This window comes from Anarhichas minor, unplaced genomic scaffold, assembly GCF_050575085.1.
Source record: "Anarhichas minor isolate MPS153535 unplaced genomic scaffold, ASM5057508v1 ptg000027l, whole genome shotgun sequence".
Taxonomy (NCBI): Eukaryota; Metazoa; Chordata; class Actinopteri; order Perciformes; family Anarhichadidae; genus Anarhichas; species Anarhichas minor.
The window spans coordinates 15,839,132-15,861,372 of record NW_027466473.1 but is presented as its reverse complement, the minus strand read 5'-3'; the positions used below and the strand labels follow the sequence as shown (position 1 = coordinate 15,861,372).

The following is a 22,241-nucleotide window of genomic DNA, read 5'->3' as shown; positions in this document are numbered from 1 at the left end:
GCAGATCAGTCACATGCACACTATGGGAAATGTTAGGCTAGTGACATGAGTACTAACCTTTGGCTCTCTGGCTGCTGGGTACTAAACATCATACAGAATAACAGGCAGCTGCGAGGGGAGGAGACTCGTGTCCAATGAAAGCACCATTCACACTTTAAAGTTCCATTTTAGCACAGAGGTGTTTTTTTCCCACTTCAGAACATTTGATTAACAAGAGTCAAATCTGCTTTGACATCAGTTGAACATCTTTCAACCTCTGTTGGTCTCTTTGGATGGCAGAGACTCCCCTCTGTAGAAATAATTAAGCTGTGAACAATCTGCAGTGAGCAATGTATGACCCGTTAGTTTTTCTTTTTTTCCCCAATTGAGAGATGTTCTTTTTTTTCATACATGATACAGCGTAGTGCGCAAAATGGATATGCGCACGTACTGGAAGCATAATGTTGCTGAGGACATGCAAGTTGTTGAGTATACAGCAGAGCAAAAAACGATGTTTCCCCAATGTCATTTGTCTTCTTCGTCATCTCGAAACATCATCTGTCACTCGGATTTGCATCTTCAAGCGCGCAACTCTTTCTTCGAGTGTGGCTTGTTTCCCAGCAGGGCATCAATCTCAGTAATAGTTTGAGGGGTCATTTGGGTTAAAATCTGTAAGCAGGAAGAAAGAAAGTCAATTATTTATTTTTTTTTGTCATTTACATTGCTCACAAATAAGCATACCTATTGGTTCTTACAACTATGGGTCAGTGTGTCAGGTTCAATTCTTAACATGAAAGGAAGAAAGGAAATAAAATCTACCCGTAGGGCACCCAGGTTCTCGAGTAGCTGGTCTGTATTAGAAACACCCAGAAGTACTGAGCTGACTCCCTCACTGCGCAGACACCAGGCTGTAAAAAAAACAATGAAACTCACAATCAGTTAACGGTGGTGATATCAGTGATAACCAAAGAACAAGTGGATGAATTTGAGTTTGTAGTGTTTTGCAGAAATCAGACATTTAGCATTGTCAAATGAACAAATTAAACAGGCATCTACCAAAAATATTTGAGTTGCTTAACTTTCACTTTTATCTTACGTGGGAAATATGTGAACAGACATTTTGAATCAATAGTTTTGTACCCCAAAAACATTTCAGCTTTGACAAAAAGCAAATCTAAAACAGATCAGTGCAGTGTTGTTATTGGCCTGGGTCGTACCTATGGCCAACTGTGCAGCAGTGCAGCCCAGTCTGTCTGCCAGTAGATGGAGCTCCTTGATTTTAGCGAGCTGCCTGCGGCCCTCCTCGCTGTTCACCCGCTCCTTCAGCCACTGGTATCCCTTCACCGGGAGCAAAATGGAGAAAAGCGTTAATGCAGCACTGATTTCACACTGCAGTTACCCCACTGATCAGGGAGAGAATTACACCCAGGCTGATTTCCAGTGAGAGGAATCCCAGAGGAGGGCCAGTCAAATCAAACTGACCTTCATTGCTGCTCTGGAGCACTCTGGCACACCATCACTGTACTTCCCTGTGATTAATCCACAAGCAAGTGGAGACCAGGTCATTGCTCCAACACCTGAAAGTGTGGAATAAGAGCAGATTTTTTTTGAATGAAACAGAAAGAACCTTCAGTTAAAAGAATAAAGATAAATAGATCTGCAGGACTGTGGATGTCTGACCGATCTTGTGGTAGAGCTCGGGAAGCTGCACCTCCACTTTATCCCTCTGGAAATAGTGATACTCTGCCTGCTCACACACAGGTGGTATCAGGTTGAACTGGCGTGCCACCGAATACGCCTCCTGGTGCCAAACAGGCAGAGACAAAATGGTTACCGAATATCATTCATGCCATAACATGACAGCCTTCAGTTTGTCAAGAGTGAGCTTTTCTGAGTGTTGAGAGCAGCATTCACCATGATTTCCATGGCACTCCAGCGGGATGTTCCCCAGTACATAGCCATACCCTGGTTTATTACAAACGTCATGGCCCGTACAATCTCTGTAAATCACAGCAAACAGTCATATTTACATTACACTCTTTTGAACAATTCAAGGCAATTCATTGCAGCAAACAAGAATAATAATTTCAAACATCTGTAACTGACCTTCCATGGGACTGTTGACATCATTTCTGTTGGCAAAAACAATGTCCACATATTCTAGCTGGAGTCTTGATAAGGATCCTCGTAAACCTGTTATAAACAATGGTCAGTGATTAGACGTCGTCATCATCAGAATGTCTATGAGTCAATACGTCAGCACAGTGGTGCTTTGAGCTAAATGCTAACGTGCTCACTATGAAAATGTTGTTGTTTCGTAGGAATAATGTTTACCATGTTTACAATGTTAATTTATATCCTCTTATAGCCGGAGTATTTTCTCATTTTGTTAAGAACTTCAGTGCAAGATGGGCATGACAGTTTCAAGTGAAATTAAGAAATATATATATTTCCATATTTACACATCTGTTAATCGCATTTTAGTGGTAATGTTAAGTTAATGTAAATGTTAAGTGTGATGTTAAAACAAAACTGCGATCTTCGAATGATATTCCCTCAAACTATTTCCCTTTGAGTCAGTACGTGCTTGTTATTATCAATTAAGACGACGTGATTGTGTATCACAATATATGATTTCATCTAAAGACAATATATTATCATATTGAATTATCGCCTATCCCTTATGCTAATTAGCACTGAACACAAAGTGCAGCAGAGGTTAATTAATGGGTAAACCAAAGTAGGCGGCAAACAAATGTCAACCTCATGATGGCACTAGAGCGAAAGTCAGGGGATAACCAAAGCAATTAGGATTCATCTACCAGGTAGGAATCATGACTGTCTATACAAAATAGCAATCCATCCAATTGTTGCTGAGATCATTCAGTCTGGACCAAAGTGGTGGACTGACAGACCAATATTGCCACCCACAAGGTGGCCACAAATTAAGAGAAATATGAAGTCCAAATATGAGCGCTGCCCTTACACGTAGTCCACTCACTTACGCAATAGCCTCAAATCAAAAGCCTCATGACAATGACGGTCACAGAGGCCACACTTCCTACAAAACATACAATGAAGATGACCCTATATAAGGCCAATAGCCTCTTCAGGATCATTTGGGGGGAGGGGGAACTGATTAAGTGTCTGGAAAGATAACCCTGATGATCCTGAGATGTTATCGTCACTGAAACGACATCTCCATGTTCCCTCATCTGACCCCCTGTACCTTTGTTACTAGAAAGACAGACTTCAGTTAGCGGCAATATCTGATGACAACCCACCAAAACATCCTCATCTGATTTCCATCAACTTTCTCACTTTTGCTATAATCATGCTCCCCATCTTCTACCAGCAAACAGTCCACTAACATGTCGATGCAAACCATCAGCTGTTGTAAAGGACTTTACTTGTTTTTGGTATGTGGTGGTTTTTATTTGATTTAAACATGTTGATGTTTTCACTGTGACACGAGACATGGAGAGGCTTTGACTGAGCGAGACAAACAGTGCACACACACTCAGGGTCCTCAAATGATTCATCACATCTCAGGCTCTGGGGCCCAAACTAATGCATTCTGGGAAACATTTTATATCAAATAAAAGTACAATACAATCCAAGAAAACAGACTTTTGAACCTTAATTGTTTTTTTTTTTACAGTTTTTAACTTTCCTGGAGCTAAACCTGAACCTTCTTGTATTTGGTATTGATTGTTTATAAATTAATTTCAGGTACTTCAATTAAAAAAAAATTTAAAATACACTACCTTCAATAATGTGCTTTCTGGAGAGTCCTCTCTCTGTCTCTGCTCTGTGAAGTGATGAAAACAAAGATTATTGATGTTCTATTGAAAGGAAGAATGAAAACAATGATTTTGCCTTTTAAGCATATTGTCTTTAGGTGTTATACTTACTGGCCTCCCCAATAGATCTTTGTTGTGATGACAAAACTTGAACGCCTGGCAAAGACACATAAGTATTAGGAGCACAGTTATCATGGGAAAGCATTTAAAAGAATGTTAGTCTGAAATCTTCAATCTTCTGATTTCTAAATGGAAGTATAACAGTTTTCTTTCTGCATGCCTGCAATCATTGGTCATCAAAAAGAAATGTGGATACATTTTTTCCTCAGATTAAAAATATCTCACGGATTTCCCAGACAGGTTTGGCAGCCAGGCAAGTCAGCCACCAGTATTTATTTTAAAAAGGCTAAAGCTCCTCATTTTTCTAAAAAAGTATGAATTTCCCTTGAGATATTTTAATACTCCTGTTCCAGCAGTAATAAAAACTGTGGCCATGCAGTGCAATTCAGAAAAGCAAGGCATTGTTTGATTATGATTTCAAGAAGTATATTCATAATATAATAGAGTTAGAAAGCCTTTCACATGTGAGTCAGTCTGGAAAAATGAGTAATATCACCTCCATCCTTTCTTCTTGACGATGTTGCCTAGAGTGATTTCCGCTCTGTGGAGAAACACATCATTCACTGTGATAGGTTGATGCTAAATTCAGACTTCTGCACAATAATGTTGAATCATACAAGATCTCTTGTCATATGTTAAAGAAACCGGAACACTCAAGAGAGAAGTTGCATCAGAGAATATAAAGAACACTTAAAAGTACATGCTAGGGAAAGATTAAACAGAAGCTGAAGTTTTTCTCTATGCTCGGAGGAATAAGCGGAGCCTGACCTTCCAGACGCGTACACCTCTGCTGTGTCAAACAGGTTCACTCCGTTCTCATAAGCTATGGTCATCAGGTTCTCGGCCATCTGGGGGAACACAAACATTAAGACTGAGAGACGGAGACGGTGGACAAATTCCAATTACACAGAGGTCGTCCGCGAAGGGCACGATATGCAGGGAGGCTAATACAGTAGAGATAATATTGAATATTGCACCAGCTACTTTAGTTTCTAGGTATCAGGTCTGTGGGATTTTCCATTTCTATAATTGAAAACACAGATTGGACTCAGTGTTTTCCACAAAAAGCAATACGATTGAGGGTGTTCAGGAATCAACTTCTCATACAAACGGAGACAACAGAGATCTCACCTCATCAGAGATCTGTGATCCAAACGTCACCCAGGTGCCTGAACGAGAGGAGAGACGGAGACGTTGTTTTGTTGGAGGGGTTGAAACAGAGGTGAATATTATCCTGCCTTCAAACCCAACTCACCTAACCCGAGGCAGGAAACACGTAGGCCCGACTTCCCAAGGTTCCTGTCAAGAAAGAAAGAAAGAAAAAAAAAAAATCTGTGAAGCTCAGAAAGAAAAAACAAAAAGGTATGATGTGTTGGCATTTAGGATACATCACAGATGAGACCCCATCTTACAGTACATTGATGTGTGTGAGTGACAAGTGCTGCACCCAAGGTCTGAGCTACTTTATTGTTTCCCTTTTATGATATTTTTATGCTATTTTATACTTTTACTCCACTACATTTACATCACAGCTGTGTGGTTACTTTGAAAATTAAGATTTTGAGACAGTAGTATCAAATTATTTTAACATTTTGGTATTGCTACTGTGACTCAAATAAAAGGATTACTTTGGTTTCGTCATTGTGTCCTCAAAATACTGAGAACAAAAAACTAAAGATGCAATTTTACATAAATCGAGAACAAACAAAGACAAAATAATAATATTAATATGTAACACAAATCAGGTGTTGTGCATAAAACTGAAGTATAACACAAGATAAAAATCACAAAATATGAACACAATTATTTCCACAGCATGCCTGGATGTGAATGCTTCCTCCACCACTGCTGCTGATTGAAAGTCTTTCTCGCCTGTGGTTAAATTACAGCCAGCGTCTAATTATTTCTGAACAATTGACCTTTCATCCTTCGCATGTTAACAGTTCAGTGTATAACACTGGGTCAGTGAAACAGCTGGAGGGAACAGGGCTCAGCTCAGATAGGCTAAAGCTTCTTTTGGTCTGTGGGGTATATATGGCTCAAAATGTTCCACACGCTTAAGGAGAGTCCATCACCCATCTAATTATTCAGACAGCTGGAATTTGAAGGGCAAGCATGCAGAGAAGAAGATAGCTGCGTTTGGTACCACAGGAGCATGTACTGTATACAGCTGAAAAGGATGTGGGCTTCATGCTCGCTCTCCTCCTCCAATGCGCGCTCTCCCCCATTCTAATTAGCCGCGGAGTCAGCTGGAGAGGCAGAAGAACTGCAGTGCAACTCGCTGCTCGGCGTCTTTACATCTCCAGCGCCTCTCCCCTCTCCGCCTGCCTGCGTCCGCCACAAATAGCCAAATGCAGAAAGACAGACTGTCAGAGCACTTAGACTCAGTCGAACGAGTCCTGCTTTTATTTTCTCTGGTCTATTTTTAAGGCTTGACCTTAAGCTGTTTTTAGATTCCTGCATATGTAAGCATGTGTCCCAGCGTGTGCGCGTTTGATGCGCGTGGGCGTCAGTGTTTGGGTGTGCGCTGCAGCGCGGGTGTGAAACACTCATTGTTTGTGTCGTTCCTTTAAACCCGTCAAAATAGCACACAGGTGGAAGGTCGGGGATGTTAGGGGAGACTGTTAGTGGGGGTTTGATGTTGATGTTTCCTTGTATGGTAATCTGGCTCTCGTTTGTCAACCAATGACGGCTCTGCCTGTTCTCACACGCTGACAGTCACTTTGAACACTGGGAGTAAATATAAACGAGGCACATGGGAGAAAACACACTTCAGAGACTTTTTCAAATCAAATATTCAAATGGTTTTTTTTAGGTTTTTTTCGTTAGTCTGGTTCTCCTGTACTGGTTTTGTTTTGTGACATCCATCAAATTGTGCCTTTTTGTCCTCAGTCAGGGGGAGGTTCAAGGGAATTTTTTGTCAGACAACATTTGACCAGGTGGGACTAATAAAAGCAACCCCAAAATATTCCCTGCTAGTTAAAACAGCTTCAAAACAAAAAGAAAGGCTTGAAATCCATCAAAAATATGGGACTCAACATCAACTGCAAGATAAATACTGTATCTGCATACAGAGTATATAAATGAGATTTCTGTGTCTCAAACTAATCTATCTATCTATCTATATATATCCCTTATTATTTAGCACAAGGCTATCTCGCACTGTAAATGTGCATTGCATTAATAAAGCTGACTGTGTTTACCACCTTAATCACACAAGAGCACCATGATGGAAAAACAGAATGCAATGTGTTATATTACAAATTTTATGTGTGACAAACAGAACTAAACATGAGTCAGCATTAGAGAGAATGTCAAGCATCCGGTAGCATCCACAACTGTTACACAAGTGCATGCTTTTTCTGTTTCAGTAAGCTTGTGTTCAATCTGGATTTTTAAAGAAAATAGGCGCACAAAGAGAAAAAGGCTTGCATTAGTGGGTGAATTCAGGATTGCTGTGCCACGTAAAACACAATTATTTTTTCTGTTTCTGGGCTATGTGGGGATGCGAACTGGCCGCCCCCTCCCCGCTCTCACTCCGCCACTGCAGTGCTGCAGTCTGCTGAATTACTGCCGGTAGAGTCTGGACAGACACATGCTCCGTCTTTCCTCTCACTATCTCCCATGACATTCTCTCCCACTTTCTCACGCCAGATGCATGTGTGCAGACTGTCGGCCTATATTTAGCCTGACATGCATTTGGTGGGCGACAAACTAACATGATCTATATTGTGCCGGAGTCAGTGGGGGCCGGTCGTTGCTCTCATGCGAATGTTCACGCTCGATGGGAATTACACTCCCAACACAGGCACAGATCTACATGCAGTCACGCATGAATGCACTTGTGAGAAGGGCACACGGAAACACAGATGCTTCTCTGTAGTGTTCATAAATAGGGCTCTCCGTGCTTACTCATCTATTTTCTTTCTCGCCACAAATCATGAACTCCGAACAAGGTGATTACAGGGACTTGGTTGTTCCATACATTGTTAATGGATGGGAGGAAGGTATAGGCACACAGGTGCTCTGTCACGGTGTAGTCAGCATTTTAACCCGTGCTGACATTTATAGTTAGTTCTCACCCGAGACAGGAGGAAGACTGTTTACAGATGGTTAGGTGCAAATGATGGAGGGCTTTTTTCCCTGCAGTTGTCATGAAATGCCACACACATGCTGAGCAGGCTCTTCTCCGGAGGGAAGCACATCTGATATTAACTCTTTTAATAATGCTGTATACACTTGTTCAGGGTTATTTCACCCAAATTACAAAGATCACATTTTCTCACCTACGCCATGAGATTTCATTTTCTGCCTCAAAACAGTGGAGGCAAATAAATTCTTACTTTCGGTGCTCAAAGCACTGACAAATTGCATTATTTTTTTTATTTCCCACCAACATCTCTTTCCTCTGATCAGTGTCCTTGTTGCTCTAGAATCTAGATAATCCCCGGGGACTATTTCTGAAAAACAGAACCAAGGACATTGTTTCTGTTTTTGCTGAATTTGCATGCTTTGAGCACCACAAACAAACTTCCCCTGACTTCCATTGTGTTGATGTCGAGGCAGACATTTGCAATCTGCAATGCTACATACCACAATAAGTGAGAAAATGTACATTGTGTGAACGGATTAACTTTGAGGGACAAGGACCCAGTGTCATTCTGACAGCGCTCTAATTCTTGCTTCAGCTATTATTAATGAATTAGGCTAAACAACAGACTGTTCATGTAGTGTAATGTTTTTAAATTGAGTTGTATTAAAGATATATTAAAACAATTAGGACAGTAGGTCTGTCCTAATTATAAAATACACTGAGCAGAGCAGATTCTCTCTCACACACAGACGCTCAATCTCAGCTGCTCTCTTGCGTATCAACTTTCTTTTTGTCCCCGAAAGGCAATTGGTTTTACAACACATGAAAGAACATAGACATACAACACAGTTAAGGGAAGTTAAGGGAACTTGAATACAAGTGTGCATAGTTTGTTTTTTTGTTTAAAAGGGTCACTGCACGATTACCTGCCAACCTGCATTATGTCTGTGGCGAGGGATGAAGTTGAATATTGAAAAGATGTGTCTGGTCCGCTGCCTCATAAATATAGACTCTGACAGCTCGATGAATTTAAAATGATTAAATGCTGTCGCTAAGATGTTTTTGAGTGTCGCACTGTCCTTCAGTTTACCTAGTTTCTCTTGATGTTCTGTGATTTAAAACATCAAGAAGTGAAGCAAGTGGAAAAACTGAAATTACATTCGCAGTGCATGTTCATATTTCAGACAGCTGAATATTGGGTAAAAGTACAAGACTCCAAAGAGCTTTTACAAAGATATTAAAGGTTAGATGATATATTTAAATACTTCCTGGACGTCTACTGGACTTGTCTTTTATTAGGCTGTGTTCCTGCTCTTACATAATGACATGCTATAATGACTTTGTCTCCGCTGAAAGACAATATTACACTCTGACTTTGACTAGAGGACGTGACGTGGATTTCCCGGCCCTGATTACGACGCTCGCTGTCCAGAACAAGCCTGCTGACTGCTGCTATCGGTTCCGTCCACAGGCAAATATTGACAAATGTAAGCTTCAACAAACAACACTGACCCAGCAGTCACTTCGCATTGCGAAAAGATTAAGTTACACGTTTTAAAACCCCTTTAAGGTCTCCAACCCTGCAGCTATGCAAATATCAAAAAGTATTGCATGGTTCTATGATATATAATTATAACATTCAGCAACCTGTTAATATATATTAGAAGGCAGATCAAATAAGCAGCCACAATTTTGCCGTTTAACAGCCAAAAACAGATTATAGTTTGGATATATTTAGATTAGGAGCCAGGATGAAATCAAACAAGTAAATTGTGTTACTTTGCCTAAAACCTGTTGCAAGACCTCAAAGTAACGTCATTAATCTGTTCAGTCAGCTTAAAACTCAAAAACCCAGCGAGAGGATTGTTAAAGGTCAAGGTTGTTGCAGCATGTAGCCTTGTTCTCTTCCCTGCTAAACATCCCATTTATTTCCAAAGATGATCATGATAACAATATGAGGCCAAAGCACTTAATTATTACTCAATTAGTATTATTCATCACGACTGCCCTCTGAAGTCCATATTTTATCACTGTTTGGTATTTATCATGGCGTCCATAGGGTTTTAAAAGTGGGAACAGTCTGCTTGCTGCAGGTTTTTTTTTATGTATGAGGCAACTCTAAAACCACATTAAAGTAAATAGTCTGGGATCAAATTAACAAGCTGAAGCTGTGAATTCATTGTGCCCTCAGCGTGTGTAAAAGGGTAACTGAGTGAGTGATAAGACTGGGGCTGAATCACCGTCTCACAGCACCGCAGGGCCTCAATGTATCGGTACAACTCGACAGGGTTGTTCATCAGTACAACTCAATCATTACTTCATCAGCTGCTGAGAGTTCAGGCTTTCAAAACTTACTGTTCAAGAGTACTCTGTTGGAGAACAGCGCCTCTCTGCATGGTTGAATTTCAGGACACTTCAAATCTCTACACAAATGCAACGCCTTGTTTTCCAGCTAAAAATGCCGCTGCATATAGGTATTATCATTATTACGGTATTTTACTTTGTGGCACATCACCTGTCACTGGACATTTCTATTTGTTATCTGGTTTATCAACTTTGCTGACCACATTTTTCCAGAGCTTTCTCCCAAATCACAGCATCTATGGAAACGTCATATGTGCTGATGAAGACCATGAGATGTGGGTCAAGCTAGTAAGTGGACCTTATCATCATTTGATCATTCAAAAATGACAAAAAAATGCAGAAGCTATTTGCAGCCAGATTTCAGATACCAACGATACTATTTACCCCCTGGCGGCATAGACAGTCTAACGATTGTCGACATGTGTATTTAAGCACGTTCATGCATGAGTGTATGTATGTTCTATGTTCTATGCGTGCATGTGGATTGTGATGCTGCCAAGTGTATAATGTGATGCAGCGGCTTGGAGCCCAAGACAAAAACAGTAAAGTATATCTTATCTCATTGTCACCCGGGTGTCTGTAGCAAACAATGCTATGTGCACCAAACCTGGGCACACATTAGATACTGTATGTCTAACCTGCTGTAGGCTATACATATTTCTCCTAAACATAACCAAGTAGTTTTGTTGCCTAAAGCTAACCAAACGACTTACAACTGAAAATAATAATAATCATTTAAAAAAAACTGCAAATATTTTGTCCTTTAAGTGAACAAAAGAGGCTTTTCACAGGACTCCTACTTGGACTAAGTTTGGTGAATGTCCGAGGTTTGACCCATTCATCAATAACAACCTACTTCCTTCATACATCGCTGTTCTTAAGCTAACTAACAATTGCTAAATTAAGCTAGCTAACTATTGCTTAATTATGCTTAAGTAACAGTGTCCAAATATATCTTTAAAAAAAACCCTGGAACTGATTTTTTACTTTTTCAACTTGGGTTGGTTAGCTTAGATCACTTGGTGGTTTTGCTCGTGACGTTAGTCCAATAGGACTTATTGGGGCTACTACGCTAAAGTGGTAGCGGCACACAGATGCCATAACGCCAAACAAACATTCCCCAAAATAAACGGGCCTTTACAGAACAGCCACGGACGAATTCATCAAACCAAACTAAGATTTAATCAACCAAAAATATCCAAAAACATGGAAGATCGTCATTGAGATGCGCTGTCAGGGGGCACTGCACTGCTTTAGCACCAAAAACTACCTCTAGGTGCTGCCATTACTATTGAGGTCATTAAAAAAAGAAACTATAAAAGCTTGCTAGAAATTGTTAACTATGACAAGATTGGAAGAGTCTACTTGAGGCCATTACATTACATTACATTAGATTACAGTCATTCAGCAGACGCTTTTATCCAAAGCGACTTACAATAAGTGTATTCAACATAGGTATTCAAGAGAACTACTAGTCACCAGAAGTCATAAGTGCACAGGGCCATTGAACTGTAAAATTATAGTTTGACGTTAGATACCATTCTCCAGATATGTAGTGTCATTCTTCTCCTCTCAATCTCTGCAAGAAAGACAATGAATTTATTTCCAAAAATGTAGAACTATTCCTTTGACAAACTGTGAGCTAAACTGACTGCACAGAAGCAAAATGTTGCCAAAAGTTCTGGACTCCCTGAGAAAAAAACCAGGAAAACATCAGCAGAGAGCTCTGTCTCTCCTTCTGTTATTAAAGTTGCTTTAGAGTCTGCAACCACGATCTTCTTTAACGATGTTTGACTCGTATAAGCTTCCCAAATCCTCTCACTCGTGCATTAAGATAGCTGCATCCAGCTTCCTCCAGCTGACACAATGTGCCCCGCGGCCCTGACCAAAATCCATGAGAAATGTCCAACAGTGGCAGATAAATCTATCTTGGAAATGTACCTGACATGCATACCAGGTTGCAATCGGTGAAAAGAGAGGGCCTGGTTACCATAGAAACGGCCAATTTGCTGAGTGACGGGACTTTTTCCGAAGAGACTTCTAGACTCACTTCACCTCCACAGGTCCCGAAAAAAAAAGAAAAAAAGAGTATAACTGCTGTTTTCTGCTGCGTTTATGTGCTTATTTAGGTCTGAGGAATACAAACGTGCTGATGTGAACACATGTTTTTCTTGTTGGTTTCACAGTTTTGTAATCACAATGTTTGATTAACCCCATTACTCAAAGACATTGCTGTATGTTAAAGATTGAAAGATAATGTTTAAAGGCACAATGAGCAAGATGTTATAGACTCAAATGAAAATAATCCATTTTCATTTTGCTTTGTACGCAAATATAGCGAGACGAAACGCCAAACAGACAAAGCTCGGTTCTTGGGTCGGCTTTTCTCCACTGACCGTGAGCATCCTAACCCTCATTGACCTCTTAACAAACCACAACTGACAAATCCTACCAATTGTGCCTTTAAATATTGATTAAATATAGTTAGAAAATATCCCTAATAATAGCCATTTCTCTGTTTACATTGTTTGCATATTGGTTGCCTTTCCATCACCTTTCTCCTTATCTTTTAAACCACACACACACACACACACGTTTTTAACTTAACAAACAGAGAATGCTGCAATGCACTGCAACAGTGTTCCCTGAAGTATTTAAAAGAAAAATTAGTCAGAAATTGAGAAACGTTGATCAAAGAAAGGAGATGAAGCGAGATTCAAACGGAGGAGTTGGGGCAGGGGGTGGCAGCGGGGGCTCGCGGGAGGGATAACTGGCAGCAGGTGCCATCGTCTGCGACCTGCCGGTGAGTGATGAATACTCACGTTAATGACATAGCAGGGGAGACTAGGAGACTAGGAAACAAGCAGTCAAACAGCGCAAAGAGTGGAAACGATGAGGGCCATCTGTAGATAATATGTACTCACAACTGTTCACCTCTGCTCTATTGTGGTTTTCATTTAGCCTCAATCCACTATCATGTCAAGAAACCTCCGACATCTACTCTCTGCACGGATACACACTCATTCATACGGCATGCAGACATGTTTTATGTAGATCCCTGCTCCTCCCTGACCTCAGTGTGGTTGTGACGGCAGTGTAAAATGGAGAATGTGCGACCACTGTGCTGCCACAAACACGCTCTGCGGCCGGGCGGTGGGGGCTTTGAGAGGACTCGGTTGCGGAAGGGACTGATCAGCGACAGCAGTGCTGACTGATTAGGAAATAAAAAAGACAAAAACTAAAAGGCAACGCCTGGGGTGTTGCCACTGGCAACTGGAGCCATATGCTGTATAGACTTATTGTGCTGCTGCATTACCGACACTTTCCCAGAGAGAGCGGAGCAATCAGAATAACACAATCAGACGAATGTATGCAATTCTCAAGGGAGATGAAACAGTAGTGGAGACATCCTGGTTTCATCTTGTGCCTCATTCCCTGTTTTAAACACCCTATTAAGCTGGAGCTCTGATCCATCAAGGTGAGCTGAATCAGAGAGAAACTAAAAGAGAGAAAAAAAAAAAAAACATTCTTGCTGTTTATCTAGTCTGTGTTCCCTCTACATTATGACTCAGACCTGGAGTGTGCAACAATGCTTTTCTGTGCATAAGATACCCGGCTGCAACTCTATTTTATGAAAATGAAATGCTTTTAAAGCCTCCAAGAAAAGCTGCAGGGTCCTGAGGTGCTTTTAGTAACGCTGTTATTGGAGGCAGGCTTTTCATTAATCAGTGGTGGAGCGCAGGAGGCCGGGGCAAAAATCAGCATAAAACACCTAAGCCTGTGGCAGATGCTCCTATATGCATACTGTCTGTTCCACTGCGATAACATTATGGCTGTTTGCTCTGGATTATATAAGCATTTTCACATCCATCAGTGCAAGCGTTTTCTTAAAGCGTTGATGTCATTTTTTATAATGTCAGTAAAATCACTGAATCACTGAGTGCTCGCTAATGGCTATGTAGGCAGCCTGCACAATATGTTACAGGATGCATGTTGGTGACAATTCAAGCTAACCTTATAGCTTCACCTCGCATCTCAGCAAAGAGAAGGAGGGATATAGAGACAGAAAGCCTGGCTGGTAGAGCTCCATGATGAGAGGAACCTGCCACGTCGTCACCTGGCTGATGCTCATTATGTTAATCTAGTACCTGCGGGGTAATCTGGAGGTCAAAAGGCCGAGATAATCAAAGTGAAATGAAAACCAGCCAGATCCCTCTGAAGTGGATTAACCCTCCACCCCTGAAGCTCCTAACCTCCATACTCACCTATACTTCATACTGGTGTGGCGCCCGATGGCCTCCTTCATGTGGGCATGGCCGTGTGGAGCCTGACGGGACCCGGGCCCCTCCCTGGTCTTGGCCGAGCCTTGAGACATGTAGTTGCCATTACTCCCTTGTCCACCTCCACCACCTCCACCGCCTCCTCCTCCACTGCCACCGCCGCCTCCTCCTCCCCCACCTCCCCCTGCTCCACTGCTTCCTCCGGGAGGTGGGGCGGTGCGAAGGCCACAAAGTCGGTCCTCACTGCGACTCTTGAGGTTGTGCTCAGTGCAGGCGAAAGACACCTGCATCCTGGACCCTGGTTTCAGGGGGCTCTTATTTTGATAGAGGGGGCAGGGGGACAGTCACACAACTAATAATGTCTGCAAATTGTTGGTGCTGCTTGACACCGATTCCTGTTGTGCTGTTGTGGCGAAGCAGTGATGCTCATACAGAAGGGCTCAGACAGGGCAGGTCAGAGATTTTGGCTGAGAGCTGGAGGGAGCGGGCAAGAGTCCAGCCTCTAACATGACACACACAGAGTTACCGTCTGCTCCGGCTCCTGTCTGGTGATGCAAACCTGGCAAAAAGGGTCCTTGAAGTTTTCACGCTCACAAGATGCATCAGGGCTGCCCTCCAGAAACCATCAGGGAGCTTGTAAACTCACAGCAGTCCTCAGACAGGATTTGGGGATGTGGCAGTTTCTTGGGAAGCCCCAAAATCCTCAGTGCAACAGAAGCCGGGCCTTCTCCCACACACACACACACACACACGCACGCATACACATGCACGGGCTGGTATGGCTTATGTTGGGTGGTAAAGCACTTGATAGCTTGCTGTCTTCTCTTCAGCTGAGGTTAGTTGTGTCTGTCTTGAGCCGAGGAGCTCCGGACTGTGCCGCAGCAATGACACAATCACAGCTGCAGGCATCCTCGCACCTCGCGTCGAAATAAGGCATATCTTTCTTTTTTCTTTTTCTTTTTTTTTGTCGCAAGGCTTGTCAGCAAAAAAAAAAAAAACTGACTTAATTGCTGGAATTTACATTGCCGAGGTGATCAGTCCGAGCAGGGTAAATAGACTTGATATGATGCGAATTCACAGAGTCAAACCCCACCGATGCATCATCGCCCAGCAGCCTCACGCAGCATCGAGTTGATGCAATAGAAAGAGAAAGAGAGGGAGAGAGAGGAAACAGAAGCAAATCCAAGAGCAAACACCGAGCCGGCTTCTCTTTATTACCTTCAGTGTGTGCAGTCGCTCACATACCGGCAGCAGCTGGGCAGTTCTCCCGTTATTCGACAAAATCTCCCGGTGCGCGGATTTGAAAAAAACGCCGGCACACTGGCCCAAAAACCAGACATTTCAAACGCTCCGTGCTCCGTGCCCACCCCCTCCCTCAGCATCAATCTGCCAGTCCAGAGTCCGACTTTTGATTTTTTTTTCCTTCCCTTTTTCCAGGGGCTTCAAAATGTTCACGACACACAAGCAATGTGGGGTTTTTCAAAATTCTCTCTCTCTCTCTCTCTCTCTCTCTCTCTCTCGCGTGTGATCTTTCCATTTCTCATCACACGGGTGTGTACATTTCATCACATTATGTTAGTGGAGCTTGAACACGTTGTTGAAATAGAAAAAAAATCCTCCATCCATGAAATGTCTTCATATTTGCACACAAAATCCCTGATATCACATTAATGATATTATATCACTTTAATTTCATCTCTCTCTTTTTCCATATGCAGGGATCTCTCTTTCTACCACACCCATGTTTCCACCTTAACCCAGTCTTTTCTTTCCACTTGATCTGCTGTGTTTTTATACCGATCACCAAAAATCATATACTGCACCACTGTACCATCATCATCATCATCATCTCACAACAAAGAAGCAGATACATGGCTTCTAAGTCACCTCTCATCACATCATTACGTAGCATAGCGTATCATATCGTATTGCATCACATCACATCATGTTAAAATAAAACTGATGAGTCATTTGGTGGCCAGGCAATGAGAACAGCACCTTCAAGGCTGTGTTTACAGTCTAAACTATTCTGCCATAACTTTACAGATGACTGTCAATCCCAAAAAGTTCCAGTCAGTGTTTGCTCTCTCTCTCTCTCTCTCTTTGCTTCACACAGCGGGACAACCTGCAGAATACTTTTGTGCAAATAAAAAATGCAGACACGCACTCGTACAAACATTCATCCTTTCTGTCAATTTGTTCTTCGGAGTCGTGTCTGATGAAATCTTGCTTTAGAGCAATCTGCAGTCCCCGGATGATCCCAGTGCAGTCAGCTGCCAGCAGACTGTAACTTGGACTCTTTTTAAAGAGATATTTGGTACATTTTCTGCCCAGAGAAAATGTGAATGCACCGTGACATTTTAAGAGAGAGGATGGTTTAATGATCTCCTGTCCTGTTAAAGTGCAGCCAGCGCCTACACGGATGCGTGGATGTTGCAGCCACACGTTTTTTTCCAAGAAGCACTGTGTTCCAGACCTCTAACAAAATACCATTAAGTAAGTAGAGACAAATCTACATAATCACTAAATATTCATCCACACATAGGCTTAACCTTCACCTCCCCAACAAGGCCCATCATTACTTTAATGCGTTGACACAACCTGCTCAACAGTTCAGACACAACGTAGCTCCATGGAGCTTCCTTTCACTAACAGAGAGCACCAGCTGCTCCATCTTGAAGTTCCGTATTGATAGAAAACAAACACGAACGTGTCGTTCAATACATCTATTCACTTCTCTGCAAATGAGAAGGCTGTGTGAAATTGCCATCTCAGGAAATGAGATCGATGACCATCTTTCTTCTGAAGAGGCATTATAGAACTGATTTTATAATGAGAACGTTCTTGAAGGGGAAGATTTTCTATACAACTCTGTCGTCAGACTCGACGCCGAAGCTCTCGTCTCTTCCGACTGTGATCCTCTATAAAGTGGCAAGTTTCCGTCCTTGATGAAGTGCTCAAGATTATTCACACAATGATGTTTCTTGTGCTGTAAATCTCTGAATTTGAGGGAGATATTCTGCAAATAAACGTGCCCATTAATTGAGTTTATTTGTTGAATAATGTCATGATAGTTTTTCAGTGATTGATCACTTAGTATGTATTAGAAAAGGGTGTGTGCTATTGGCCAAATCTCATTGGGCTAAGTCAGTCAAAACCTTACAAAGATATAACATGCTGAGAAATGTTTGTGTTGAGCCTCAACATGAAATGTGCATGTAGTTTAGCAAAGCTTTGATATATTCCATCAGACATCTTGTTTTCCCAAAGAGGACAGTCAGAGGACAGGTATTAAATCATTTTTAGTAGGATTGCTTTTACTTAAATCCATCAACATTCTGAATCCATCTGACAAATTGCAATTTGTTTAAATATGTCTAACCTTTAAGCTTTTCTCTCGTGAGAGACAAGATTATGCTTTCAGCCCCCATAATGTTTGTCAAAAAATTTAAGTATTCGTCTCACTTTACCAAATTTGCCCTGCACTCAAGAGATCAGCGGATGTGGAAAATTGTTGTTTCCAGCAAATCAGACTGAACGCCGGGGTAGATGGTTAGCTGTTGTGTTCACGCGGGAGTTCAAGTCAGATGCATCATTACACAAATGAACCAAACACATCAACCACTGTGTGACTGCTGCCATCACAGACATGTGTCTGAGGGAATGCACAGTTCGACAGATGGAAGCAGCGCTACCAGAGGTGGAAGTATCGGTGCAACTGCCTTATCCTCTGTTAGTTATCAAATGTTTGCTGATAGAAAACGCTGCAAATAGATCAGAGAGTACACGAGGCATGTTCTTTGAGACTGCACGTGTCACATGTTCAAACAAATGATACTCTTTAAACTGCAAGTTTTGTTTCTTCTCTGGTTTTGAGTCGTTGAGCCAGGAGTGCCACTGCCACCTAGAGGCGACTTTACTGACTCTTACGGGTTGTGTGAGTCTGTTAGGGATATAGAGTATCAAAGAAAATGTCATCAACAGCATGTTTCCAAATAATTAGGTTTATAAACTACAATTTTTCAGCAGCAAATAAATTGAATGACATTCACAAAGAAGCCATGGATACTAAATGCAAACAAATCTACAACATCTGTAAAACACAGTGCTATTCATCCTCTGTTTATGCTCTTTATAGTTTCATTTTGCATATTTTTCAGTGAAAATGCATTCATCTCCTCATCCCAAAATAGCTAATCTGAGCACTTCAAACTGAGAGATACAAACAGTGTAGCAACCAACTGCGTGTCCCCTGCTGTCAAATCACGCATCATTAACCCTAAACGCCCCACTGCTGTTGACTCCGTCGAGCTGTCTGTTTGGAGGAGAATCAGACAATGGCTGACGTACAAGTCCCATGTAAGTTACTGTATCTGGCGTCAACATTAGTGATCCCGAACAACCAGATCTTTCCGCAGTTCAGTCACATTTATCCAGCGCTGCTGTGCTTTGAAATCTCATCAAACGTGTGATTTTTCTTTTCTAGGTCACTGGTGGAAAAAACTGCAAACACATTTCTTTTTTTTTCCACCCATGAACGATGTCTCCACTCAACAATTCATGCAGTTGTAATATATTAGATAAAAAAGTATTAAGCATGTTATTTAAATGGTGCTCAGGATGGTCTGACTCGCTCAAACGCTTAGTTTTATCTGCAGTCGCTCCCGCTTAGAAGCATTTCAAAATCTGACTTCTCATTATAACTATATGTAATAAAGCTTTATGTGCATATTCAGTTGTTATTTATCATAATAATCACTATTTATGAATGCAACAGAATGGTTTAATTCTCAGGTGTTTATCTGTCTGTCATCTTTTTATCATTCCATTGTGGTTTCACATCATTATTTTTGCTGTACTTCTATTTTCCCCTCTTTCTGCCACCTCTTACCTGTATGTCATTGTAGAGCGCTCCGCCTCGCACTCGGCCAGGGAGAGGCCACATTCTCTCAGGTAGAGCTCCAGTCGGCGTCGCTCCACCAGCCTGTGCGCTGCCTCCAGGATCTGAGAGGCCAGGGCCTCTGACTCGGTCCTCTGGCCCGGGGTCTTGCTGCTCCGGGCTCCAGATTTGGCCACAATGCTCCCTGAGGAGGACGACGCCTTGGGCTTCTTAGTGAAGCCATAGAGGTCTTCCACTGAGTATTTCCCTCCCTTACCTCCTCCACTACCACCGCGGCTGGCAAACATTGTTATGTAGAAACAAGTGCTGCAAACTGATGAAGATCGTTCGTCTCTGTTGCTCAGGTTTGTCTGCTACATCTACTTTAGGCAGAAGCTGCTTCTGAGTTAGAAACAAAACAACAAGGCAGAGCTATTTTGATAAAGATTCGTGAAGATTTGAAACATCCGGCCCGGGGATGTCAGACATCAAACCGCTGGAAACAAGAAATTAAAGCACCTGTAAAATATCAAAAGTCTTGATTGCTCCTTTGGGGAGTCTAAATCCAAAATAAGACAAAGCCAGTCCTAACATTTCAGCAGCAACACCCAGTCACAAACAATGACTCCTGCTGATGTGTGGTGCCTCTTTGAGTAAAAATGGATCGGAAAAGCAACCAGCATCTTTCTCTCTTTATCTCTTAAAAGAGGGATTTGTGTTGAAGCCCCACCAGCTTACATTTCTTCAGATTAAGAGAGCGCCCGGATGAATTATCTGCTCTTCTGTGGCTGCCGTATAATCTGATACAGCAGAGGCTGTGAGAGTTCAACCCTCTGACATTTTCTTCAAATACTGAGTATTAATGAATCCTTTTTTTTTTTTTTTTTACCGACATGGAGAGCTGATCAGTTCATCTGCGGGGGCAATGGCATCATAACTAACAGTCCCACTGCCTTCCAGCTCCTGTTGGCTCAAACAAAAAGAAAGTGGCATCCTCCCCAAAGCCTGGCAGCGGCTTCAGGCCAGTGCTGAGTGTAAGTGTCGAGGTCCGGGTTAATGTGCAAACCTGCAGCTCCTGATTTTCACACAAAGCATAAAGCAGCACAGAATGTGGGGAACCTCTTTCCGCTAGAGGGGCAAATAAAATGTCTTACCACTGAAAAAAAGGTTCGGACATCTGCTGATGGAGAGGATTACTTTTCTTCTAAACGGTGTGTGTGCAAAGAAATCCAGCTTCTAATCTCTTATGTGCATAGCTGTTAAATCCCAGTACCATAAACGAAAAATGCATCTTGCATAAATTGAAGTACTTCACTCCCAGATATTATGAGCATATGGACAGATATCTTTTTCTTTATTTCAAATGGAAAACAATGATACTGTGAGAATGCTTGCTCACGTCCTCACACGTGTCACACTCTACAGCAGGTTAAAGGTTGGATACATGGGATCAAAGAACTATCGATGACTTAATGGATGAATGCAAGTGCATCAGTACACAGGAGTGGAGCTCATTGACTGCCTGAGAATCCATTCATGCACCGGTCTATCTCTTTCTGTTCCTTCATCTTCCAGCCATCAATGGCGGCCAGGCGTTGCTCCTAAACCGCACAGGCCCTCCCTGACTTTGCTGCAGTGGCTTTAAAAAGCAGAGATCATCTGGGATTAAGCCGCTATAATCGCTCTTTCGATTGACCAAAGGCAGCTGCTGGAGGTCGGCCTTGATCTTCAGTGTAAATTACCACGCTGAGTGTTTCCGGCGCAGCAGAAGGTGCAGTTCTCAGCAGTGGGATTATCACAGAAGAAGTCGAGAGAAAAATATACGTTTGCATTCGTGTGAGCAATCTTGGTCTCCGCATTGTATAACTGTCAGATATCTGGGTTAGTTTGTTTTTAGTAAACTGTTGCATAACTGTGCAAAGATAGATTTAGTCAGTCTGACAACATAGTAGCTCAGGAATATACAGCACAAAACGATGATGCAGTCTGGCTATTGTTTGCCACCTAATGCATGCTGTACAGGGATGAGAGGGTGGCGAGCTCAATTGATTGTGAGAGAAGTGGGTTGAGGATCCCATGCTTCAGTGTTACTCACCCTCCAGCACCTTTATACACTGATGCACTGCTGGGGTCAGATTCATTTCACTGTGACTACAGGAGAGACTGGGATGAGACGGTCCGTAAAAGTCACAGTGGCAACTCACAAAACCACACTTAAGGGACTGCAGGAAAATTATTATACATGATCTCTAAATAAATGACAAAATACATAGTTTGTACAATATTTGTTTGTACCGTCCAACACTGTTTCCATTTTTTTAATTAATTGATAAAGAATATATAATACTGTTTCATGATGTGTTTTTTCTTTTGACCCTCCTTGTGACTTGTGATGTTCACATAGCCACAAATTGATATATTTGACTTTGCTTTGCTTTCTGTTAAGATGAGCTGCATATAATGAAGGTGGGAACCTCCTGACAAACGATGGAATCTCTGGAGAAATAAAATGAATTACTAAAAATCCTCCCAAATAAGGAAGAAAGAACAACCCCCCCCCCCTCCCCCCCTTGCAGAAGCACCCCCTCTAATCATTTTCATACAGTCCCTAAGAATTTATGGTGGCTTAAATTCCCCTCTTCTTCCCTCTCACACACACAATGTAGAATTTTACGGAAGTCATTATCGGGTTTTATGATCCTGTAGTGCTTCATCTCCTATGG

At 42.0% G+C, this 22,241-nt stretch overlaps 1 protein-coding gene and 1 long non-coding RNA gene across 2 annotated transcripts; one reads left to right on the top strand and one right to left on the bottom strand.

The window, feature by feature from the left end:
• Nucleotides 1–558: 558 nt before the first annotated feature.
• Nucleotides 559–14,929, bottom strand: LOC142960448 (voltage-gated potassium channel subunit beta-2). The gene is made up of 14 exons (XM_076102290.1): nucleotides 14,625–14,929; nucleotides 5,158–5,201; nucleotides 5,034–5,071; nucleotides 4,671–4,750; nucleotides 4,399–4,443; nucleotides 3,894–3,938; nucleotides 3,747–3,790; nucleotides 2,086–2,172; nucleotides 1,894–1,979; nucleotides 1,660–1,780; nucleotides 1,462–1,556; nucleotides 1,197–1,317; nucleotides 799–887; nucleotides 559–648 (listed from the first exon to the last, which is right to left on the bottom strand). Exons 1-14 carry the CDS (start codon nucleotides 14,927–14,929, stop codon nucleotides 559–561), a joined length of 1,290 nt encoding a protein of 429 aa, XP_075958405.1.
• Nucleotides 14,930–17,832: 2,903 nt separating this feature from the next.
• Nucleotides 17,833–21,867, top strand: LOC142960449 (uncharacterized). The gene is made up of 2 exons (XR_012956319.1): nucleotides 17,833–20,552; nucleotides 21,094–21,867. It is a non-coding gene; the product is annotated as an uncharacterized LOC142960449 (long non-coding RNA).
• Nucleotides 21,868–22,241: the final 374 nt, after the last annotated feature.

Excerpts from the sequence above, each read along its gene's own strand:
- LOC142960448 (XM_076102290.1), bottom strand. The coding sequence starts at position 14,929 with ATGCAGGTGTCTTTCGCCTGCACTGAGCACAACCTCAAGAGTCGCAGT. Across the intron at positions 4,444-4,670 it reads GAGGTGTACGCGTCTGGAAG|AGCGGAAATCACTCTAGGCA; the intron begins GTCAGGCTCCGC and ends GTTTCTCCACAG. Across the intron at positions 1,980-2,085 it reads TGTCAACAGTCCCATGGAAG|AGATTGTACGGGCCATGACG; the intron begins GTCAGTTACAGA and ends TGTGATTTACAG.